The following is a 22878-nucleotide window of genomic DNA, read 5'->3' on the forward strand; positions in this document are numbered from 1 at the left end:
TGGCACCCTGAAGAAAGCTCAAGTGCAGACAACATCACAAAGGACCTCAACATTCATTGTGGTATGCAAGCCTTATTCCCAGGTGACAAGTTCCACAGGGTCAATGCAGAAAGTGAAGCCCCAAATACAGTGGGAACCAGGGGCACAGCCCAGGCACCCCAAACCTCACACCTACACTTTAGCACATACCCATGTAAACAGTTAATAAGCTTGGTGCCAGCAAGATCTATGTTTCTTACTTCCCAAGACAAACAATCCTCAGTTTTCCAAAAGAGAAAGAAAAACAGAGCTGCGACTCCTAACTTCAGTTATACCCATCATCAGTTTTGGATCTGCACCAGATCCTTGGTGGGGGGGAGTATCAGCTTTGAGCAAAGTATTATAATATAAAATCTACAGGGAGATGTTTACTCTAAAATAGCCAGTTCAGAAAAGAACATCCAGAAGAATCAATTTGCTGGAGAAGTTGATTTAATCAGACTGATCCAGGGCTCAATGAGGTCTGAAAATTTCACAGGCAGTGGGGAAAAGCTTGTTTCTTGTTTGGGACCTAAACTATCATCCAGTGACCTGCAGGCTCGAGTTTCTCTTGCTATGCATTCATCACTGAAGCAGAAATGGGTGGTAACACATCAAGTCAAGGGTAAAATTCCACAAGGCACATTCACTCTCCTGTCTTCACCCTACATTTCTGAAGGGAAACTCCCCCCTCCTTCCTCTACACACTCTGCACCACTGCCTCAACCAACCCCACCTCCAGTAGAATCACACATTTGTTACTTGCAAGAAAAGCAGCTCGGAGAGTTCTGCAAAGAACAAGAGAGAAAAGTAGGGCAGCCTTTCCCCAAGCACCACACTCAAATCTGCAGGGACATAGCATCAGACACTTGCGATGGCAAAGGGAAGGGCTGTGGCAGGTGCCACAAGCATCAGTCCAAGGCTGGCCTAAACGACTAATGGCACTGCTCTCATCTACAACCCATTCTGAACCATTTGCTCAGCTGGCCTGAAACAAATACAGCTGTGAGGGAGAGTTTACATGTGTGGCAACTCAAGTTCCAATTAGCTGAGGAAATGGGTCCTGGGAGATCAAATTATTTTGTGGCAGCAGGAAGACAGTTAATATAGCATGCTCAGACAAGCAATTACTTCTTTCCCTAAATACCACTTTCTCCATGCGCTGATGCCTCTCCGCACTGACCCACAGCAGAAACCTTAATATCATTTGTGACAGTCTTTTAGAAGCTGTTCTGCAGAGAGAACAATCTGGGTTTGCTTTAGTTAAGTGAGCAGAAGAAAAAGCCACGAGGACAGATATAAGAGGGTTGCTGGGAACACACATGGGATTGCAAAAGCAGGCCATGGCCTTGTACAGCTGCTGCAAAACCTTAGTCCCAAGCTCCTCACAGTCTGAGCATCTGATGTGCCAGACAGGAAAGGGAAGAGCTGCAGCAGGAAACAAAGAAACAAAACCCCCTTTTTTTACTGTGAGGGTGACCAAGCACCAGCACAGGCTGTACAGAGAGGTTGCATAGTCTCCATCCTTGGAGATACTCAAAAGCCATTTGCACACTGTCCTGGGCAACCTACTTTAGGGGTCTCTCGTTAAGCAGGGTCTTGGACCAGGTAATGCCCAAAATGTCCCTTACCACCTCAAGCATTTTGTGGTTACATGAAAAAACTCATCAACTCATTCTGATGGAGAGGGACTTCAAACAGCCAGTATCTACATCTTAATCATACAGCAAGGGACGTGGTAGAGCTGCTTTTGCTGACTTCACACAGGCTGCTTTCCCAGCAAACAGAGGGAAGGTTTCAACTTTTGCATCAGACTGAGATCTTGGCATTGACCTCAACATCTGAGAAAAAACCTGTGCAATGTCTTAACGAATGATGGTTGGTTGGACCATTGATAGCTCCTACAGGCCATGTGAAAAGTCTGGGTTAAAAATCTTTTCCTTGCATTCATGTTCCGGTACTTTGACAGTAACAATTCCAAAGCCCCTTCTACCAGTTGACTTTAGGCAGAAACAACCTTTGTTCTTATAAAAAGAAGCAGAGAAGGCACCTTTGTGGGCACAAGGTTTAGCTATGCTTGGATTTTTTAATCATGGCCCATTTTCAGGGATGAAATGGAACTCTTCTGTAGTGAATCAGTGTCAAAAATAAAAATCCTTATCATTACTTGTCTCCCACTCACAGGAATGACAGTGGAAATGCCAGTCACCTAGAGCATGACATCATCCAGCTTGTTATTTCCAAGTCTGCTATGATAATTTTATCCCAAAGTTTACTGCAAGAAAGACATGGTTTAGGCTTGCTTTTTATTAGGGAAAAGAAAAACTTATTAAGAGCAGTTAGGAAGGCTCCTGAAGTTACTAAAGATTACCACAGAACTTGCCTATTATCCGATGAGGGCAAACTACAGTTAAACTGATGCCAAGAATACATACCTAGTAAGCCAGCAGCAGTTCTGTAGGAACTGCTCTGGGCCTGCTTAATATTTCAGCTTGTGCTGCTCTGACAGCAGCAACTTCCACAGTTTAAGAGGCCTCTGTATGTAGACCAAAGGAGTACAGTGGTTTTGTTCAGGGCACTCTGTATCTATCTGTGTTAGATATACAGATCCTGCATTTCTGCACTTTCAGTAACTGTTATAGATGCAAGACAACCAACAAGCTGTTAAGATTTATTCTTATGAAGGAGAAACATCAGCAAGTAACAATACATCTTATTTTATTTATATGCCATCAGCAGCACTGCAGTTCCAGGAGCTTAAAATAAACTGAACGGTCGCTCGTATTTACCTTCCTTGATAAGCTTCTCTCTGTGATCCTGTGGAAGAAAGAACATTCATCAGCATCCTATTAAAGAAGTTTTAATCAACCTGGGATAAGAGAAAAGCAGTTCTAGTATTTCAGCATGGACTATAGGAAGATGGCATCATATGTGATCTTAGGGGTCTTTTCCAGCCTAAATGATTCTATAAGCACAAACTTAACAGCTGATGAGGTTAAAAAGTGAAAAAGAACAAGGCATTTAGCTTCACCTAGCTTCTGAGCTACAGAAGACGTGCTCAGATTGACATCTCTGCAAATCCAGCCACTCTCGCAGGCCAGCAGAGACCAATTCCTTCGGATGTATTTTTCACCTAACTAACTAGTTGTGTCGCAGGGAATTTATACATAGTCTTTACCTCCTCCTTCCGCCTGAGCAATCCAGTTACAAAGAAACTTTGTAGTAACTTGCCCAAATATACCTGTGTTAACATTCAGCCCATTTGTATCTCACCCTGCAGTCACAGACTTTGCTGACAAGTATTGTTACAGTACACAGACACTACAGATACTGTACTTTACACACCACCACAAAAAAACCCAAACATCAGTAAAGGAACTGGAATAACGGAAAACAATTTTTTCTTGGGACTAGATTGAAGAGTTCATCTTAAATATTCCCAGGCAATTATGGCTGGATTTCACCCACACAGGTTTATTGTCAAGCACTCACAAGCTAAGCCACACTTGGTGGCTAAGCCCAGCTGTGGCTTCACATACAAAACCAAACCACCATGACAAAATACTGTGGAGATGCTGAAGTCTCAATAACATTTCTATCAACATGCTGTATTTCCTAAAACCTGCATTTTTGATCCATCCTAGCAAACAACGTTCCCTACAAATATTCTATTCATTTTAATTAATGTTTGTGCTTTCTGGTGTATGACTTGATCTAAAAATGCTACTTTTGTGCAAAAGAGTGAAACAGCCACAGATTCACTAGTGAACACAGCCACTGTCTGCCCATTACACAGCGTTTTCTTATGTATGTATGTAGATGAGTTTTTTTCAGAATTGCTCAGATTTTGAAGTCTGCATTTCAGGAGTTAGACCAGAAGTGAGATAAACCTTAACATCTTAACCATGCTGCTGAGATGAGGCACTGTAATCAGCACAAGTACTCCTCCCCATTTGCTTTGTGAGTTTAGAGAAATGGTCAAGCATTTACAGAGACACTGAGAGGTCTGTTATCCATAAGCTCCCTATTTATTTATTTTAGAAAGCATAGCTACTGCATGTCAACAGCTGAAAAGAATGGTATTTTATGATTAATTTGTACTGTCACTGCTAGAGAGAGCTTTATTGTAGCAAAATATCTTAATCAGGGAAACTGTGACTGGCCATACCCCAGGGTACAATAGAGGGCTCTCAGCACTACAGGACTTTGCAACCAGTTCTGAGGCTTTGAGACAGCAGGCTCAGTAGCAACCTTCCCTCCCTCATTACTTTAACGGTATTAATCATCCTCAGGTGCAAGAGGATTCCATCCATTCAGTCTCCAAGCAGATCTTCACTTTACACTGGGACGTTCACATCGCCAACTCACCCTTTCAAACTTGAAGACAGCAGCCCAGAAGAGGAGAGGGCCTAGGCCAAAAACAAGCCCTAGGAAGGACGTCTTCGGTGTCGGGCGGAAGGTAGGGTACACATTGTGCGTCCGGGCGTAGACCCAGCGGGTCAGGGCAGGGTTTTCCTGGGTTGGAAACAAACCCCACAGTGAGGCCTCAGGGCCCCTGCTCACCTCCGCGCAGCCCCTTCCCCCGCCGCTGGGGCCTGCAAAGCCAGGCCGGGAAGGACACCAAGGTCACGGGGAGGACAGAGCAGCGCCCCGCCCGCACGGCACCATGCCCAAGACACCGGGCGCTGCGGACAAGCCCCGCGTTTCCCTGTCCCCGCGGCCCCGTCCCCACTCACGATGACTGGCGGACGGTTGGGGTTGTTCAGCTGCAGCTGGTACTGCCGCTTGAGCCGGGCGCGGATAGCTAAGCGCTCGGCCTCAGCACGGCGGCTCTCCGGCGACACGTCGAAGGTGTTGCGGTCGAGCTCGGCCGGCAGCGAGACGAAGCGGTTGGGCCGGTAGCGCTCGGCGGCGGTCACAGGCGCCTCCGACGCCATCTTGGACACACGGCGCCGGGAGAGACCCGCCTCTCCCCGCTCCGGCCTGCGCGGCCGACACCGCCCCCTGGCGGCCGGGGGTGCTGATCACCCCCTCAGCAGCGCCTGGGAAAGGGGGGGGCCGCCATGGGAGGTTGGTGCCTTCCTGACGCCAGGAGGTTAAGGGGCCGGGCCCCTCCGCTTTGGGAGGAGCCGGAGCTCCGAGGCAGAGCTGAGGTCTGTCAGGGGCGTTGTGCAGCCCTGGGGATAGCGGGGTGGTCATCGCTGAGATCTCTGTCACAGCCCTAAACCGTGCACGCCGACACAAAATATTTGATCTCTCAGCTGGGCTGGTTCAGCCTGGAGGAGAGACGGCTCCTCAATGGGAGACCTTAGAGCAGCTCCCAGTGCTTAAAGGAAACCTGGAAAGGGACTCTGGACCAGGGCCTGTAGTGACAGGACGGGGGGGAATGGCTTTAACCTGCCAGAGGGGAGGCTGAGATGAGCTCTTAGGTAGAAGCTCTTCCCTGTGAGGGTGCTGAGGCGCTGGTGCCCAGAGAAACTGTGGCTGCCCCATCCCTGGCAGTGTTCAAGGCCAGGTTGGACAAAGGGGCTTGGAGCAGCCTGGTCTAGTGGAAGGTGTCCCTGCCCGTGGCAGGGGGTTGGAACCGGATGAGCTTTGAGGTCCCTTCCAATCCAAACCAGTCTGGGATTCTGTGAAATCACCTCTTTGATGTGCTAACCGAGGCTGAGCTCATTGGATAAGCCACCAGAGGACCTTCAGGGTTACCATGTGGTGGCTCAACACCCTGACAAACTCTACGGATAGGTTCAGAAATCATCCTTTGATGATGATCATGAGGTGAAGAAAGCCAGCTCTGGCCTTACGATTTTGGCTTTGGGATATTTCTGTCTCATCGGTATTAAGAGCTTTGCTCTCCAGAGATGTAAATCATAGATACCAGTTGTCTTTCTGAAACAAACTTGACAGTAAAACAAGTTTTCTGCTGTTTTTTTTCTTCTTTCAGTATACAAAGCAATGACAGCAGCTATTCTGATTGGAACCAGGTAAGTTAATGGCTGTGTATATATAGTTATAGCCTCATTTACCCTGAGGTAACTCTACAGACTCGGGTAATGTTGAATGAGGGATTACAGCTTGCTTCTAAGCACACACAAAGTAATATTGCTGGTTTTATTTAAGATGCTGTGCTTTGGCACTGAATAATGGAGCAGAAGCTCTGCCTTGCATCTTATGATTTCACTTGTCTTTTACCTCAGCACTCAGAAAATAGGTAATCTCCTTTTGGTCTGAGGAGCTAACTGGGAGCTGGGGCTTTGTGACTTGTGTCTAACAGGCTGAAAGACAAGTTGGACATCCCTGAGCAAGACCGCCACAGCAGGAGGTGCTTTTCCCTCTCCTAAGTCCAAGCCCACAGTCCTCTCAGGAGCTCTTTCCTGGTGTTTCTCCAGTTTTTCCACCCTCATTTTCTTCACAAACAAGCAGCTGCAAATCCAAGTGAAAACCAAGCTGCTTCATTCACAGTCAGCTCCCGCGGAAGTGCTTACATGCCCTGTTGCTTTGTTTCCCAGGGCTTTCGGCTTGGGATAGTAGGTCCTGTTGCACAGAACAGTTTACTTCTTCTCCCAGTTTCTGACCATTGGATTTAGTGTGATCTCTGTCTCCAGCTCCATGATTACCTCTCTCCCTAAGTGGCATGTGGAGAGCTACTTCAGCAGCACAGTACACATACCAGCAGCACTGCCATGTGGCTCTCCTGTGGTACTTCTATCTCTGAGGGTTCCCAAAGACTTGGCAGCCTGTGTTTCCCTGCATGTGCATGGCCTGCTTCTTTAAAAGCTGATCCTCCCTGCTCTTATTTCTTAATAAATGGCACATGCAGCATAGAAGCAGAGAGATTCCCAGCAAGAACAGGGGTGCAGGTTGGATTCGTGTACTGGGAAGAGGTAGCTGCTCCGTGGGAGTTGGGTGATGTTCCCCTCTTTGCTCCATCGCAGAGTGGAACAGAAAACTCCTGTCCCTGCAGATCTCCCAAAGGACTTTGAAACAGCCCCAGTCTGCTGTGTCCTGAGATGTGTCTGCAATGGTGTGGGACAGTTCCTGTGGGAATGAGCAAAGATGCTCTTGTGGTGTTCAGCTCACAGGCCTGTTGCAGACTCCTTGCGATCTTACCTGTGCACATCCCGGCTGTGCCTTCTCCCTGTCCCCGAAGCTCTTGGCTGTGAGTGTGCATGCTTGTCATGCAAATAGTGCTGAAATCAATTCTACTGGGAGCAAAGCAGAAGTTGCAAAGCTATATTACCATTAACAAGTAATGTGCTGTATTGGAAATTGAGCAGCCAGCCACGATGCTGAAAACACCTTTGTATTTCGTCTCTAATTACTAACTCATCCTCCCTCCCAAAGGATCTAGTTCCTCACAGGGAGTCTTTTCTGGGAGATGGGATCACTTTTTTCATGGGGTAAGAAAATAACAAGATTGCTTCCAGAGAAGCATGTTCTCTGACACTCAAGCCTGTGCATTGCAGTCAGTTGTTTTCACTCCTCCAGAGGTGATTTTGTGCATTTTATTCGTTTCATAACAGCCATATCTCTAAAACACCATGATTTAGCAGAAGCCTGACACGCCGGTAGTCAGTGTCTAAACCTTGCATAAAGCGATGCAGGACAAAGACAGGAATACTGCTGTCGAGGCACTAGACTGAAATCAGTGTTTGGTTTTTTCCCTGCTGGCAGGAGCTGCTGCACACACTGAGAAACATGGTGATAAACTGGACTCCCGGGCAGACCACCTGCGTCATCTGCTCCTTCTGGGCCACGCTATGGCAGGATGAACACAGCCTGGCTGCTACTGCAAACCACCTGTGAAACAAAAGGTTTTGAGAGAGCAGATAAGAGCCTTCTTATTCTTCTTTTTGCCAGCCAGATCATGAAGCTCCTTGGACTCTTCTCCTGACTGCTAGTGTTGACTTAAGACAAGCAGAAGGAATATAAAACAGGCATTAGTGAGAGTGTGGCCACTCTCACTAGGGCAACACAGATTTGAACTACAATAAGCTGGTCATAAAACCATGTCCTTGTGGGCTCCAACACTGAGACTTAAAAGGTAAGACCCCAAGTGTTTTTCTTCTTTTTAATCAGGACTGAAGGTTATTGAATGTTTTGGGGTTTTCAATATTGAATCAAATTGACCATTCTCATAGAAAAATGCCCTTGAATTTTACATCACCTGTTTTCTTTGTGAACAGCAGTCATCAAGATAGAACTAGTCAAGGAAATTAATCTTTGCCCAGAGCCCTGTGGCAGGATGGCCTTGACTGGCTGCCAGGCATCCACCCAGCTACTCTCTACCTCCTCTTCCTCAGAAGGATTGGGGTAGGGCAATGATAGGAAAAAGCTCATGGGATGAGACAAATACAAAGAAAAGCAAAACCTGCATACAGAAGCAAAACAAAAAGAGGAATTCATTCACTACATCCTATCAGCAGGCAGATGTCCAGCTACTTTATGGGAAGCAGGGCCTCAGTATATGTAGCAGTTGCTTGGGAAGACAAGTGACATCATCACAAATGTCCTCCCATCATCCTTTTTTCCCTCAGCTTTTATTTCTGAGCATATGGGCATCATATGGTATAGGATACCCCTTTGGTTGTTTGGGTCAGCTGTCCCAGTTATCTCCCCTCCCAGCCTGTTGCCTATCTCCAGCCTGCAGAATATGGGGTGTTGGAAGGGAAGCCTTGACACTTTGCGAGAGCTGCTTGGCAATAGCTGAAACATTGGTGTGTTACTTATGCTACCCTAGCCACAGCTGCAAGGCTGGTGTGAAGAAGGTCAGCTCCATCCCAGCCAGACCCAGTACAAAGCCATCTTGAATACTGTCCTACACACCATCGGGTTTCCGAGAGCATTCCCATCGAAATTACTCTGAGATCAGGCACACTTTGGTTGAAGCTGCAAATAACTTCCACCTTGAGTTTAAAGTAACCCAAGATCCTGACCTTCAGTTTAGACTTGTATGATTTTGTGGGTGACTTTTCAGTCATGCACCAAAATATACACTGGCTGGATTGGTTTGGCTGTATACACAAGGTCCACAAAGTCACATCTTTTCAGAGTGGCCATGTTAAGTGACTGTGCTTTAAGTGAATCAAAGGAAAAATTACCTAAATCACAGACCTGTCTACCTATCTCTGAGGTTATTGTGCATGATGCTTTCAGAAGACAAAGGTTAAATGTGCTCTCATCTTGAAAAATAGTTGTGTCTGTCAAACTTATGCTGAGTGCTTGTGGTTGCCATGTTTGCATCAGTTGTCAGGATGGCCCAATTGTTGCTGGGCTCTGTTTTGAATTCTCACTGACCTTTTGCAAAGAAAGCAAGCTGGAAAACAAGGGAGAAGCTGACAAGATCATTCACATCATAAGGAGGTTTCTGAACAGAGGTCTCTTACTTCTAATTCCCACATGTAATGGGCAAGAAGGGTCATTTCAAGTGTATGAATACTGATGTGTGTGCTGCTGACCTTCTTCTGAGGTGAATCAGTAGCAGTCATTCATCTGCGTACATACATTCATGGTAAAAATACAGAAGGGGAGCAGTGTGAAAGGTATAAGGACAAGTTTATTGGCTCAGAACAAGCATGTCTAAATGCAGCACATAGCTATGTTAATATTGTCCAGATACATGTCATTCATTTTGTGTTGAGAACTGAAGTCCTCAGTATCTTTATCTTACAGTTGTTTAAAGGAAGCCTGGCACACAAAGGAAGGAGTTAGCATGGTTAGGGGAGTTATGAATAGTCCAATCGTTATTTCAGCCAACAGGCCACCCATAAATGTGTATCAAATGTTGAGCTCAGCAGGAGTTAGTTACAAAACTAGGACACTTAATGAGTCATAAAGTGCCAGGAATAATGAGAGATGGCATTAAACAAACCATTTCTGCCTCTCCTGGGCTTGTCCAGAGATGGTGACAAGAAAGCTTCTGCTGTTTCAGCTTTTCCTGCTAAAATCATATTTGTGACTTGCACTGAATGATAGCTGTGGCTGAGCTGCCCTAGCTAGGGAGCTGGTGCTGCCTGGGAGGCTCTGGTGGGAGAAGAGAAACTGGCAGTGAGCATCTTTTCTCTACTCCTTTGCAAGTCATTGATTGGAGCATTTTGTAATATCATTTTCTTAGCTCCTCGCAGGAGAGCCTATTAAAAGTCACATAACATTGAAGAGTGGGAGGGAAAGAGGTCTTAGAATAAAGTATGGTGGTAATTAGAAAGCTGAATATCTGAGGGTAAATCCTGTTATGGCTAAGTGTTAGAAGTGCTTTACCAGCTAAGGGGTAAGGCTGTTCTCAGGCTTCCCCTCACAATGGCTATCAGGAACTAGAGTACAGCAGCAAGCTGTCATTGCCCTGACCAGCCTCCTCTGGACCTCCATCACCCACTGGCCCTGGCACAACACTGAAGCTCAGCCCCTTGGCCTTAGCTGTGTCAAGTGTGTGTTGTGTCTAGCCTTGGACTGCAGTGGCTCAAGTTCCAGGCTTGACCTCAGACCTTCCTTGTCACTTTGCCCTTGCTTGGACATCACTGGACTCTGGCTGAAGGTGGTTATTGCCACTGGACCTGCCCTGATGACCTTGTTTGGCTCCCAGTTTATTTTCCTTGCCATCCCTGGACTGCACTGTCATGAAGCTCTGCTCAACCTCATGACCGTAGAGAGTGTACGTGGCAGCAAGAGTGGACTCACATCGATGCCAATAAAAATTCAAAAAGCAGCTGCTAACAAAGTCAGTGAGAGAAAACTCAAGCTTCCTCTCACGCAGGATAAGGGGAGGCACCTTTTCTGGGCTGCTGCTCCCGATGCAGATTACTGCCAGCAGCTGATGTTTCTGTTCTCCCCATTTCTCCCCAGGTGTTTTGCTCTGCCCGCAAAAGAATGGATTGATCTGTCTCAGTCAGTTTGAGTACTGGAAAAGTAGTGGTGCCCACTGTAAACACTGCCTGCATCTCTGACACGAGGGAGTGAGTACTCCTACCCTAAAACATGTATAAGAGGCTGTTAGCCATTCCCTGGAGATCCTGTCTTTCCTCTTGGGCTGTGGAAAGAGTCTAGTTTAGCCCAGATACTTCCCACTCCCTGGAGTATCTAATATGGGACAGAGTGCTGTGGCTCATGTAGCCTGGGGCCAAATGTTACACAGCCTTTATTGTATCACAGTATCACAGTATCACAGTATGTTAGAGATTGGAAGGGACCTCGAAAGATCATCTAGTCCAATCCCCCTGCCGGAGCAGGAACCTAGATAATGTTACACAGGAATGCGTCCAGGTGGGTTTTGAATGTCTCCAGGGAAGGAGACTCCACAACCTCCCTGGGCAGCCTGTTCCAGTGTTCCGTCACCCTCACCGAGAAGAAGTTTCTTCTCAAGTTTAAGTGGAACCTCTTGTGTTCCAGTTTGTACCCATTACCCCTTGTCCTATCATTGTTTGCCACTGAGTAGAGCCTGGCTCCGTCCTGTACCTGGAGGATGCTCCTGTAAGTTCTGCCCAGACCCATGGGTGAAATCCTGGACTTGATGATAGTAAAGGAGAGCCCTACAAAAAAAATGGCTCGGGCCCACAAAGCTGTCAGATTCCCTGCAACGCTTTACTTGAAGTTACCACCTCAGTTTGAGAGAATTTCCTTTCACAAACAAAATCAGAGTGTGAGGAAAAGGCTACTGTGCAAAAATCCATCCAGAAGTGGCCACTGAGACTATAAACCCCAGCAGAAAAGGTTATGGGGTTTACAGTATATGGGTATACTATAAACCCCAACAGAAAAGGTATATGGGGTTTATGAAGAAATACAGGGCCCCAACAGCTGCTACGGTGTCAAGGACTTTGCATGTCCTGGTGGGGTCCACTCATGAATACAGTCTTGGAGGAAGCCTCACGTTTGTGGAATCATCCAGCCCAAACTTCTCCACAGCCCAAAATTCATTTTTAACTGGAAAAGGAGCAGGACTTTATAGACAGTAACTCTTTAAGAAGTCACAAATTTCTCCTTTGTACAGGAAGATACTCAAGCCCTGCTTGGGGGAAAAAAAAACCTACCAACCCAGCCTGAAATCTGATAGATCAGTCTTGAAGGAGAGGCAGCTTCATTGTACAGCTACATAGAAAAAGGTACTCACTTTGCTTTATGTATTTTATTAGAAGTCTGGAGCTTAAATTCTAAAGGAAGTCTGGGAACACACTGTGAAGCAGACCATCAGTATGAATAAAATATGGTAGCAGGAACATGTGAACTTAGTGTGACTGTTTGGCAATCTCTGTATCACAGTGGGGGAGTGCTTAGTTGTGGCAATGCAGAGTGTGGTGGGGTATTATTGCTCAAATCAAAGGCAGAATACAAATGAGGCTGTTGCTGCAGAATGCCAGCCAGTGGGAAAGATACATGGGTCCAGGTCCAGCCAGGGTATTTCAGTGTTTAAAAAAAGAGATGGCAATACTAAAGCCTTAAACTTGTGACCTATAGAGGTAGGATGGCAGAGCAGCTCTTTTCTGGGTTCCCGTTATCATTGTATAAGTCAGGAACTTTAAAGAAGAAATAGAATAGCCCTTAGCATTGCTGAACCCTGTATCCATCAGGCTTCATCTGTCCTGTTGGGGAGACAGGGTGATGCAGCTGCCAAGGTTAAAAATTGCCTCCCATCTTAGCAGAGAGGTATGCTCTTTGGATAAAACACTTCTGTTTACAAGGCATGTCCCCTTAATCCAGCCACTGTAACTGTGATTTGTGACCCCTAAAGGAAAGAATTCTATCTCCGGTGTGGTCCTTGTAGGGCCCTTTACATACAGTGCTCCCCTGCTCTCCTGCTGCCCCTCACTCCATCCCCTTCTGTGTGTCTGCTTGCCCCATACTCACTTGCAGATGTTTTTGCCTAATCCAAACCTCTCCTCCCAGACTCCCACTGTTGCTGAGGGACTTTTTACCCCACGAAATAACTTCAGCTTCCTCTGCCTCATTCACTTGCTGCTTAGTCTTTTCCCTGCTTTCTCCTGATGATAACTCACTCACCTTTTTCCAAGCATCTTCACAAAAAGATCCAGTCGTGGGGGCAGCCACTTGCAAAATGCTTAGCAGATGGCAACTGCTAACCTTGTAGTACTCTGCTCCCTGTTTCCTTTTGTCCTCTCTGTGTCAAGCAATCTGTACACAGCACATTGGCAGCCGGAACATGAATGTTCTTCCTAATTTGCCTTCATTTACTTTGGAGTCTTCTGTGGCCTGAAGCCAAGGGAAGCACAAGCAGTTGTCATACTGCTTGGTGGTTCTCCTCAGTGCATGAGGGCCAGTCAAACTCGATTTCTGCAAGCGGCCTTTTAGTTTTACAGACCAGTGTCATGGTAAATGCAGTGGAGAAGGACCATTTCTGTACAGGTGCCTTTATGGCTAATCTTTCCTTTCTTTGTGTCATTGAACCATCAGGAGTGAGTTCGTCTTTGCTCAGGCACAAGCATGGTATCCCCACCTTCTGTTGTTGTGTTAGTCTTGCTGCAAGCTGCTCCAGGGAGGCAGCTCCCTCTTGCTCATGACATGGTCCCCCAGTTACTGCAGTGACTGGAACTGCCTGCAGAACATGGCCACAAACTGAATGAGTCCAAGAGACATTGCAAAGACTAGTGCTGTTATGTCTGTATCAGTCTTTCAGAGCTGGCTGGGGTGTCTCTTCTACCCAACCCATTAATAGGGAGGGTGCATTTCTCCATAATTTCCATGGGGACTGAACACATCCCATCATCTGAAGGAGCAAGGGCAGTGACTCACCCCTCAACGTGCCTAATTTTTTCCAGGATAGTCCTTCACACCAAGGACGGAGTGAGTCTGGGATATACCCATGGGAGAAGGTAATATGCCAAGATCTGCTTGTCTCAAATATAAATGAAAATTTGAAATATGATAAATCACTCACTCTGTCCAAAGTCAAAGTCAACAAAGTGAAAATGCTTTTCCTTTTCAGTTGTGTAACTCCTCCTCAGCACAGAGCAAGACCCCATTTCCCATCCTTTTGCTTCACCCTGTGGAATTACGTGGACTCCTTGACCCTTCACTGTAGAAAGAACTCGGACAAAGCAGGAAAACTGAGCCCCTAATCCTGTGCATTTTTTAAGATCAGTGAAACTATGAAGCTTTGGTTTCCTTGTTCTTAGACATGAATTTTACAGATGGGTCACAGGTGAGATCTGTTCCAGACAGCAGTGCTGCCTGCCCTTTTGGCAGGCAATGATGGCAAAGGTCTTTCTTGCCTGCAGAGCAGTCTCAGAACAGAGTTACCTCTGGCTGTACCCTCCCAGCTCTGATAGCAGTCAAGCAAATAGCTTCAGTTGACAGTTTATGGACTTTTATAATATTTTCTCACAGTACAATCTCTTCCAAATACCAGCATCTCTGTCTTTTCTGAGCAGACCTATATTGCATCTGGCACCAGCTTTATTAAACATTGGATAAACCTGTCCAGTGGCTACATCTAGATTTGTTTGGGATAAATTGTTCTGACTTGCTGATCATTTAACATACTGCTCATAGACACTTCTTACATGCCCTGTGTGTAGTGCACAGGTACACAACTGCAAGATGTGATACTGTGGTGAGAGGTCTCCTCTCTGGGACCTCTTGGAGGGAGAAGCTGACACTCAAGTGTGTTATCTTGACCTTGTTCAGAAGCAAATGGGCAAAAGTGTTTCTTGGACTTAGAGTCTAGACAGCCATAGCTTTGATTGGTACTGAGTTTAAGCAGTTTCCTACAGAGAGAACTGGCCATTGCCTGTGGCTCTGAGGCCCTGGGGCAAAGCATGCAGCTCAGCTTCCTTCAGGAGGATATCCCTAGCAGTTTCAAGCTGCTGATGTTATCACTGGTTTATCCTTGCCTGATACCTTATTCTTGGAGGAAAGAAAAAGTCAGGGCTTGTGTGAGATCTCCCTTAGGCAGAACGTTACTTGATGAAAGCATAGATATTTCAAGGTGACTTCTTCTGGCAAAGGATTATTTTATTGCTTGAGAGTTGCTTGTTGTTTGTATGCTGTGAAAGGCCAGGATGTGACAAAGAAGGGGTGGTCATTAGTTCAGGGGCAGAAGTGAATCACCAGCTCCACAGTTGGGATTGCCTGTGTGACACTGCTGACACCCTCCTGCTTTTATGGCCTGACCTTGTCTGAGGAACTGAGGTTTTTGGATCCAGGACTTCTGAAGGAATCATCAGTATTTCCTAGCACTGCGGGGTACTGCTGAAGGCATGGTAGGATAATGGTGATGGTGATCAAAATACTCATGAAAACAGTCTGACAGAGTTTTCCCCAACAACCGCTTTCACAGCTTTTCTGGTTAGATGCAACATTTCAGTTTTGTTTGGCAGAAACAGATGCACCCTCTCGCCCTTCTATTAAAGAAACAGTTTTGTTTGTTTATTTTTCACCTCCCTTTTTCCTCCTTATCCCAGTTGCTAATGAAAACAGTGGAGTAAAGATAGAAAAGTGAGAGAAGAAAAAAAAACTATTCAGGTTTTGTTATTTTGAATAAAATTTTCCCACCAAACCCAGAAATATCATCGTTCTCCAGGCTTCCTCAAATCAATTCCTGCTCCACTGGTGTCCCTGAGGGCAGCACAGGCAGACTAGCATGAGCAACCCAGAAGTTGTTGGCTCCTGACAGTATCCCTGGCTGTTTAGAACTGCAGAAAAGCAATGGTATACATAAAATCCCATTGATGTTCTTAAGAATTATCCATAACTGGTGTTTCACTTTACAAGGTAACTTTAGGTGAGGATCAAAGCTTCCTGACACTCTCCATGTGCTGGTCTGGTAGGTGTGCTGCAGTCTGGCCAGGTTTGCTGGAGCCTGCTTCAGGAGGATTCTTACTGATGTGAAGCTTCAGCTGCCTTTCCTGAGCTGAAATCAGTGGAGCTCTGCAGAAAGCAGGAGGTGAATAGCAGTGATGCAGCAAAACTGTTATTTAGGAAAGGAGATCTTTTCTGCCAAGGTTCATACTGCCCTGCAGAGACAAAGAAAGTCAAAACAAGCTCTGAACTCCTAGAGGTGGTATTAAACATCTTGTAGCTAAAATATTGTTCTTTATTAAGCTCTAGAATAGAGCTTCCATTAGGTAGTCAAGAAGTATGCACAGCCGAGGGGAGGGAGGTTTGAGCAATGTAGTCCCAAACTAGTGTAATAGTGGAAGGGTTCAAAAAGGAAAGGATCTAGGGTCTAATTCAAGACTTAATGTATGTTTTCCAGACGTGTCTCAGCTGCAGCAGTAAAAGCAGTAAGGATCAATAGTGGTTCTGACTGCTATGCTGGGTTTCAGCTCAAGGAAAAATTCCTAGAGAGAAAAAAATGTAGGTTTCACAGTATCACAGTATGCTAGAGATTGGAAGGGACCTCGAAAGATCATCTAGTCCAATCCCCCTGCCGGAGCAGGAACCTAGATAATGTTACACAGGAACGTGTCCAGGCGGGTTTTGAATGTCTCCAGGGAAGGAGACTCCACAACCTCCCTGGGCAGCCTGTTCCAGTGTTCCGTCACCCTCACTGAGAAGAAGTTTCTTCTCAAGTTTAAGTGGAACCTCTTGTGTTCCAGTTTGTACCCATTACCCCTTGTCCTATCATTGTTTGCCACTGAGTAGAGCCTGGCTCCATCCTTGTGACACTCCCCCGTTATATATTTATAGACACTTATAAGGTCAACCCTCAGTCTCCTCCAAACTATAGAGACCCAGCTCCCTCAGTCTTTCCTCATAAGGGAGATGCTCCACTCCCTTAATCATCTTTGTTGCCCTTCGCTGGACTCTCTCCAGCAGCTCCCTGTCCTTCTTGAACTGAGGGGCCCAGAACTGGACACAACATTCCAGATGGGGTCTCACCAGGGCAGAGTAGAGGGGAAGGAGGACCTCTCTCGACCTATATGCCTGTTTTGCATGGATTTTGTTCATATGGGTGCAAAAAGGCAGTTATTTATAACTTTATCCATATTTGTATCTGAGCAATTGTATTTCTCATGATCAAAATTAGTAATAACTAAAGATAAATAAAATCTTTATTGCTCAAACCAAGCCAAGGGTTTCACTGATTTAGTTTTTGTTTCTTCTGACTTCTAATGTTTAAAAACAAGGTTTCATTATTGTAATCAGCAAAATCATCCAAAACCTGACAATGCCACTGTTGGAGACCAGGCATGTGTGTCTTATGAGGAACAGCAGTTTGCCAGCACTTCACTACCTGAAGTGGATTTGCATAAATTCTTTAAACACTCATCAGTGAGAAATACAGCTGGGAAATTAGCCCTTAGTCCTCACAGAACATCAGTCAGCCCATGCATTCCTTAGTGAAAAGGTGGCCAGCTTTGCTGCAAGCTAAAGTCTTCTGTTTTACAATGGCTTTTGGAAAGCCCCACAGTAAACTGAGTAGGACTGAGCCTCAGGCTAGTGCAAGTGCAACCATGCACAGTGTTTCTTCTTTGTTTTCTGTCAGTATTCCTGAACTCATCTTACTCTGACTTCCCAAAGGCATCACTAACATCCTATATTTTAGTCTATATTTTATTTATGGTAAAAAAAAAAGGAAAAAGATGAAAATGGTTCAAATCTGTGGTTGCTCTGGTTGGATTTCCATTGTCACCTCAAAGCAGAGGGTATGCTGGTTATCACACTGTGCTGGCAGGGCCAGCGGAAGAAGAAATAAAGTAAAACCTGCTGTTCACTAACTGGCCTTTGCAGAAAATGGTCGCTGTCCTGTTACTCTCTGCCCTGTTTGTGTGGCTCTGAAATGGCAGTGAAGGAGGAGTGAGCATCTGGTTCAGTATCCAGCTTGCTTCCCACATGCAGATCAAGCAGCAGCAAGCCTCACCTACCTATGCCGAGTCTGATGATGGGATGTTATTCCTGAGGGATGAGGCAGAGGGTTATGACTTCCAGCAGAAAAGAAGCTGCCAGGTGCTCAGTGCGGTGTTCTAAGTACAAGCCTATTTCCAAGAGTTTTGAGGGACAAAAGGGGGAACCCACTGCCTTTATGCTTTATGCTTCATCTGTTTGTGCTTCATCCTGTTTTAACAAGGCTTTTCAGACTTAGGGTGGCATATCTTCTTTGCCTCAGAAAGAGACAGTACAGGCTTGCACAGTTTGTCCTGTGGCACCAGGAAGTATCACTGACCCCATCACTGACCCCAAGGCAGAGCTCTGCTCGCTGCACAAACCTGTGGCACAGTGAAGCAGGAGACACTGCGTGTTGGTGGAGCTGATCCCAGGTGGGGTCCAGGTAGGACTGAGCCATATCGGATGCTCTCGCAAGCCATGTGAAGTGGCAGCTAGCTGCCTTCCCCTTCGTCTCTGTAGAAGTTCTCTGCTACTTTCTTCTTCTCAGACAGAGCTTTAGGTCTCGCCAAGAGGCTGAAAAGCAGGTATAGGGAGAAGTGAGAGAAAAAGGACATCAAACTCCTCCCGCAAACAATCCTCGTGCCCTTGCTGGCTGATGCGTCCCCTGGCAGGGAAGGGAGCCGTGCCCTCTGGTGGCAAAACAGGGGAGAAATAAGTTTCAAACTCTTCCCAGTCTCCAGTACAAGGGCACGAGGGCAGGATCACCCTCACCCCTGCCAGAATCTTTGGCCTTCAGTTAGCCTTGTACTGCCCTTGAAATTCAAGCGGCTCCTGTGTGAGGTGCGCCTCCCCACTGCTCAGCAGGTCAGGTTCCCTTCTTCTTGCCTGTCCTGGGCAGGCTGTCACTCAGCCAGGACGGCGCGTTTTGGAGCAGTCCTCATTGAGAGCACCCCCCGCTGCCCAGCACGGCTGTTGCAGCTCTGGGGTACGCAGCAGTTGAGTACTTCGCCATCGGCTCTGTCTCTCAGAGCTTGAAAGCAGCTCCGTCACACAGCACAGTTAGGAAGCTTTTAATAGTTCACACTGAAAGGTTAAGTTGATTCAGATTCAGATGTGAGCAAAAAGCAAGCAGAAGTGTTTTGCTGCTTGCAGGAAGAGCCCAGACCAAACGAATTTTGGTAACAACACCTGTAATTAGGGCGAATGAGCTGTTTATTAAACTGTGAAGGTTTTGTTTCCTATGCATCATGTCTTTATGCTGCCAGAGCAATCTTTTGCACAGTGGCCACATGGTTCTTTGCATGGGGTACCCATCCCACATGGGACTGTGGCTTCATATCTTTCTGGGTACCTTCCTTTTATCCTCATTTACTTCTTTGGGTGTGAATTGCAAGTTCCTGAAGAAAGAGTTTCTTACAGTTGCTTTTCACCTAAGCATTGTTATGTGAGCTACCTCAGCACAGCATCTGAATGTTGCTTGGGCAGTTGACCATCCCCTTCCATCATGCTGCAGATGCAGCATGGCACAGGACAGGCAAGAGCCAATGTGGTTGCATCTGCTCCTGATGACATGATCTTGTGACCCAAGTTTGGGGATCCTCAGTTTGCAGGCTGCTTGAATCCTGAATGAAATGACATTGTTGCTCCTAGACACACACAGCCTCTAAGAAGACTCTGATAACTCCTTGTTCATGATAGTTTTGCCACTAGAAGAGGCCAGCAGTGCCCTTCTGCTGCAAAATCTCCACTGCTGAATGCTCCTCTCCTTCATCTTCCTTTGCACAGAGAGTTAGATGCAGACCACACCGGCTCATGCCAGGACTCAGTGTGTGGAGTAAGGAGAGAATAGAGAGAGGGCAATAATTCCTAAGCAGCAGGTACCTGGGTCTGTTGGTATCACTAGCTGTAGTTGGATACAGTAGACCTGCTGACTTTAAAAGGACTTTCCAAGTGAAAACTCCCCTTTTCTGCCTTACCCTCAGCATTTCAGCAGTATGGAGCAATAGAGCAAGGACAGCTTTCAGCACAAGGGACTTCTGTGCCCTTGGTTTTGATTTTCAGCTGGGGTAAACCCAGAGCTTGGTGCTTGACATTACTCTTGTTACTGATGCTGGAGGGACATGGAACATGTTCATAGATATCTGAAAAAGTCTGCATATCACTGTGGCTGCAAGGATATAAAGTGGAGCTGTCTGTGCTTGTACATTTTGGATGTTATGAGGGTGCTCTGTTGTGAAGAGCTCAAGAGAGCTTAGGTATGCATATAGCAGTCAGTGAAATGATTAAAACAGGTCATGTAAGAAGACTATATGGTCAGTCACACACCACACATTAATTGCCACAGAAGGCTGGTGCAATAGCCTGTTAGCTGGGAAATGATTTCTTTAGCTCCATGCTCAGGAAGCTTCTCAGTTCACTAAACCCAGTGGACCTGGGAAGACTGGTTTCAAATGATAAAATAATAGATTGAGATTTATGTTGTAGGTGTCCCACACACAAGAGCAGAGTGCAATCATGGGCTTTTTATTTCTTCACCAAGTGTGTTAAAAGACTGAAAACTGTTGCCTTGTTGGTTTAATATTTTTTCTGCTTAATTTTGCTGTCAGGTGGGAAATTAAAGCCTGAAGTTTCATTAACTTTTTCAGGTTTTGCTGAAGCTTCAGCAGTGAAAGAGGAATGGTATCAGATCTGAACTGAAAGGCTAGCAAAATGTAGCTATTCCCCTGATGGTTTGCCATTGGAGCTGAACTGTTTTAACATAAACAAAAATCATTTTAACAGATTGATAGCGATAGAAATGACTTCTCAATGGAACTCTGTGCTCACTAGTGTGGTTGTGGTAACGCTGCTCATTTTTCTGTTGCCCATAGAAAGTTCAAGAAAACAAAAAGCAGGAAATTCAGAACTGGAGGAGGACTTTCAGCTTCCCATTTTGCACAAGGAGCAAAAGCTACTCTTGCCCTTTGGAAGCAACTTTTAAGGATCCTGAATTCCTAGAAAGGAGTACTTCCATTTTCCATGTTATCCTTCAGTTTTGATAGATTTTTCTTGTTTGTGGCCTGTATTTTTGGCACATGCACTCAGTATGTTAATCCCTTCAATTATTTGTGTATTATTTCGTGATAGATTTAGAGCCAGCCTTTTCCACCCAAACACACATCTGGCTTATGTAGTTTCAACTTGCAAAGAGATAACTAGATATTAAAATACTGCCTTGGTTCGCTGGTCCCCATAGGACTATAGCAATGATGTCGTAGCAAAACACAGAGCACGTCTGGGTCTCCTTGCAGCTGATGGGGAACCAGGATTGTGTAGAAGATGCTCCTGCTGTGTGGAGTGGAGGACTGCAGGCACAAGACGGTGACTGAGAGATTTTTCTGTCTGAGAGGTAACATGGCTGATGATTCTAGTACTTAGACTATGTTTACTTGCAGTGCCTGCTTCAGCCACACAAAACCACCCCTTCTAGTGCCAGACTAGTCACTCACAGGCAGTTTGTTGTACCTGAGGCATTCAAAAGTAGCTTAGTTAACAGTACCATTTGTTCCAGGAAGAGTCCTGCATTTCCTATAGTGACCTATAGACTATATGCTCCTATAGACTCCTGTATTTCATTGTGTCCATATTACCTACACCCAGATGGCAGGAAGCCCTTGTCTTAGGGAGGTTGAAATTCATGTTCTTTAGCCAATGTTGCAAAGTTGTGTCATCTTCTCACTCTGGAAGAGCGCTTTCAACTTCTGAAAGAAACTTTGCACTTCTTTCTGGCCATTTTCAGCTGCTTCAGCTGTGAAAAGGCAAAGAGTAGATTGGGAACATCAGGTTCAGTTCCTTGCCCTGCTGAAAATTCCCTTTGTGGTGCTTGGGAAATCGTTTGCTCTTGCTGTGACTTGGTTGCTGATCTGTGATACACCATATTACTAACCAATCTCCTGGCGTGCAGGGAGCAAAACTACGTGGCTCAGTTACTATAGCAATGAGACCCTGAATTCAGGAGTGTGTTTTCATGAGCACAGTGCTAGACATCCAGAGCAGTCCTCAGTGCTCTGCAAAGCCCTGCACAGGCCTGGCTGCTGCCTCATCTCACCCCTCTCTCTCTGCAGATGTGTGTGCAGTGCAGCCAGCTGCATCAGAAGCGCATCATGTCCTGCAAGAGCAAGGTAGTCAGAGTCCAGCCAGGCTGTTGCTGCCTCATACGTGCAGAACGGGATGGGACAGGGGAGAGGAGATATCAGGGAATTACTTTAGTCTCTGTGCGAAAAAGAGAGAGAACAGGAGGAGGTCAGAGGAGAAGAAGGTAACAAAGAAATGTTACTAAAGAAGGTTTATGTTTAAAGCAAAGCTAGGCTGCCCTACACATCCATTCCCATTGGGGGGATGCTGTGGGGATGCGCCCAGGCTTCTGCAAAAGGGGCCTACAGCAAAGTCTTCACCAGGCTTGAGCATGAGTTTAGAGAGGGGAGCTGTCTTGGCTCCTCTGCTGCTTGTATCCTGAACATTTCCCTTCTTTGCCCCATGTGGTTCCAGCACAGGGACCTTGAGAGAGCTGGCATCCATCTGTTTGGACTGTCACATCCACATGGGCAGGCAGGCTTGTCTCCAAGGGTGAAATGCCTCTTTTTCCAAGGCTCCCTTTAGCAGTGTAACAGGGTGGTGAAGAGGGGTATGCAATGTCTAGAGAGCCCCAAGATGCTTGGCTGGAGGAAAGGTAAAAGATACAGCTACTCTGTGCTTCCATCTTGTGTCTGACCCTGCACTGCAGAGGTGGACTTAGCAGAAGTGAGGGATGGAGTGCGTCAACAGAGGTTGGTGAAGAGACTGCAAAAGCGCTGCCTCTCCTGTGCTTCTGCATGAGCAGCTCTTCACCTCCCTGAGAGCAGAGTAGGGCAGAACTTCTTTTGTTTCAACAGCCTGCATTGAGTGGGAGGGAAAAGGAAGCATTTGAAGGAAAAAGAAATGGTTTTGGAGCTCCTCTGTGTTTCAAACTTGCCAGCCTGTTTCCAGTCTTACACAATCCCTTTGTTCAGAAGGCTGGGACATTTCCCTTGGCCAGGAGGGAGCTGAGACACGTCAATTTGTACC

At 46.2% G+C, this 22878-nt stretch overlaps 1 protein-coding gene across 1 annotated transcript; it reads right to left on the reverse strand.

Moving 5' to 3' along the window:
- Positions 1 to 2719: 2719 nt before the first annotated feature.
- Positions 2720 to 4968, reverse strand: NDUFB4 (NADH:ubiquinone oxidoreductase subunit B4). Its single transcript, XM_057415990.1, has 3 exons — positions 4755 to 4968; positions 4387 to 4533; positions 2720 to 2835 (listed from the first exon to the last, which is right to left on the reverse strand). The coding sequence occupies exons 1-3, from the start codon at positions 4953 to 4955 to the stop codon at positions 2776 to 2778; spliced, it is 408 nt and encodes a 135-aa protein (XP_057271973.1). The 5' UTR covers positions 4956 to 4968; the 3' UTR covers positions 2720 to 2775.
- Positions 4969 to 22878: the final 17910 nt, after the last annotated feature.

This window comes from Pezoporus wallicus, unplaced genomic scaffold (assembly GCF_028554395.1).
Source record: "Pezoporus wallicus isolate ANWC-B61680 ecotype Strahan unplaced genomic scaffold, APGP_CSIRO_Pwel_v1 contig_6814, whole genome shotgun sequence".
Lineage (NCBI taxonomy): Eukaryota > Metazoa > Chordata > Aves > Psittaciformes > Psittacidae > Pezoporus > Pezoporus wallicus.

Excerpts from the sequence above, each read along its gene's own strand:
- NDUFB4 (XM_057415990.1), bottom strand. The coding sequence starts at position 4,955 with ATGGCGTCGGAGGCGCCTGTGACCGCCGCCGAGCGCTACCGGCCCAAC. Across the intron at positions 4,534-4,754 it reads CCAACCGTCCGCCAGTCATC|GAAAACCCTGCCCTGACCCG; the intron begins GTGAGTGGGGAC and ends TTTCCAACCCAG. Across the intron at positions 2,836-4,386 it reads CTGTCTTCAAGTTTGAAAGG|GATCACAGAGAGAAGCTTAT; the intron begins GTGAGTTGGCGA and ends TTTCTTCCACAG.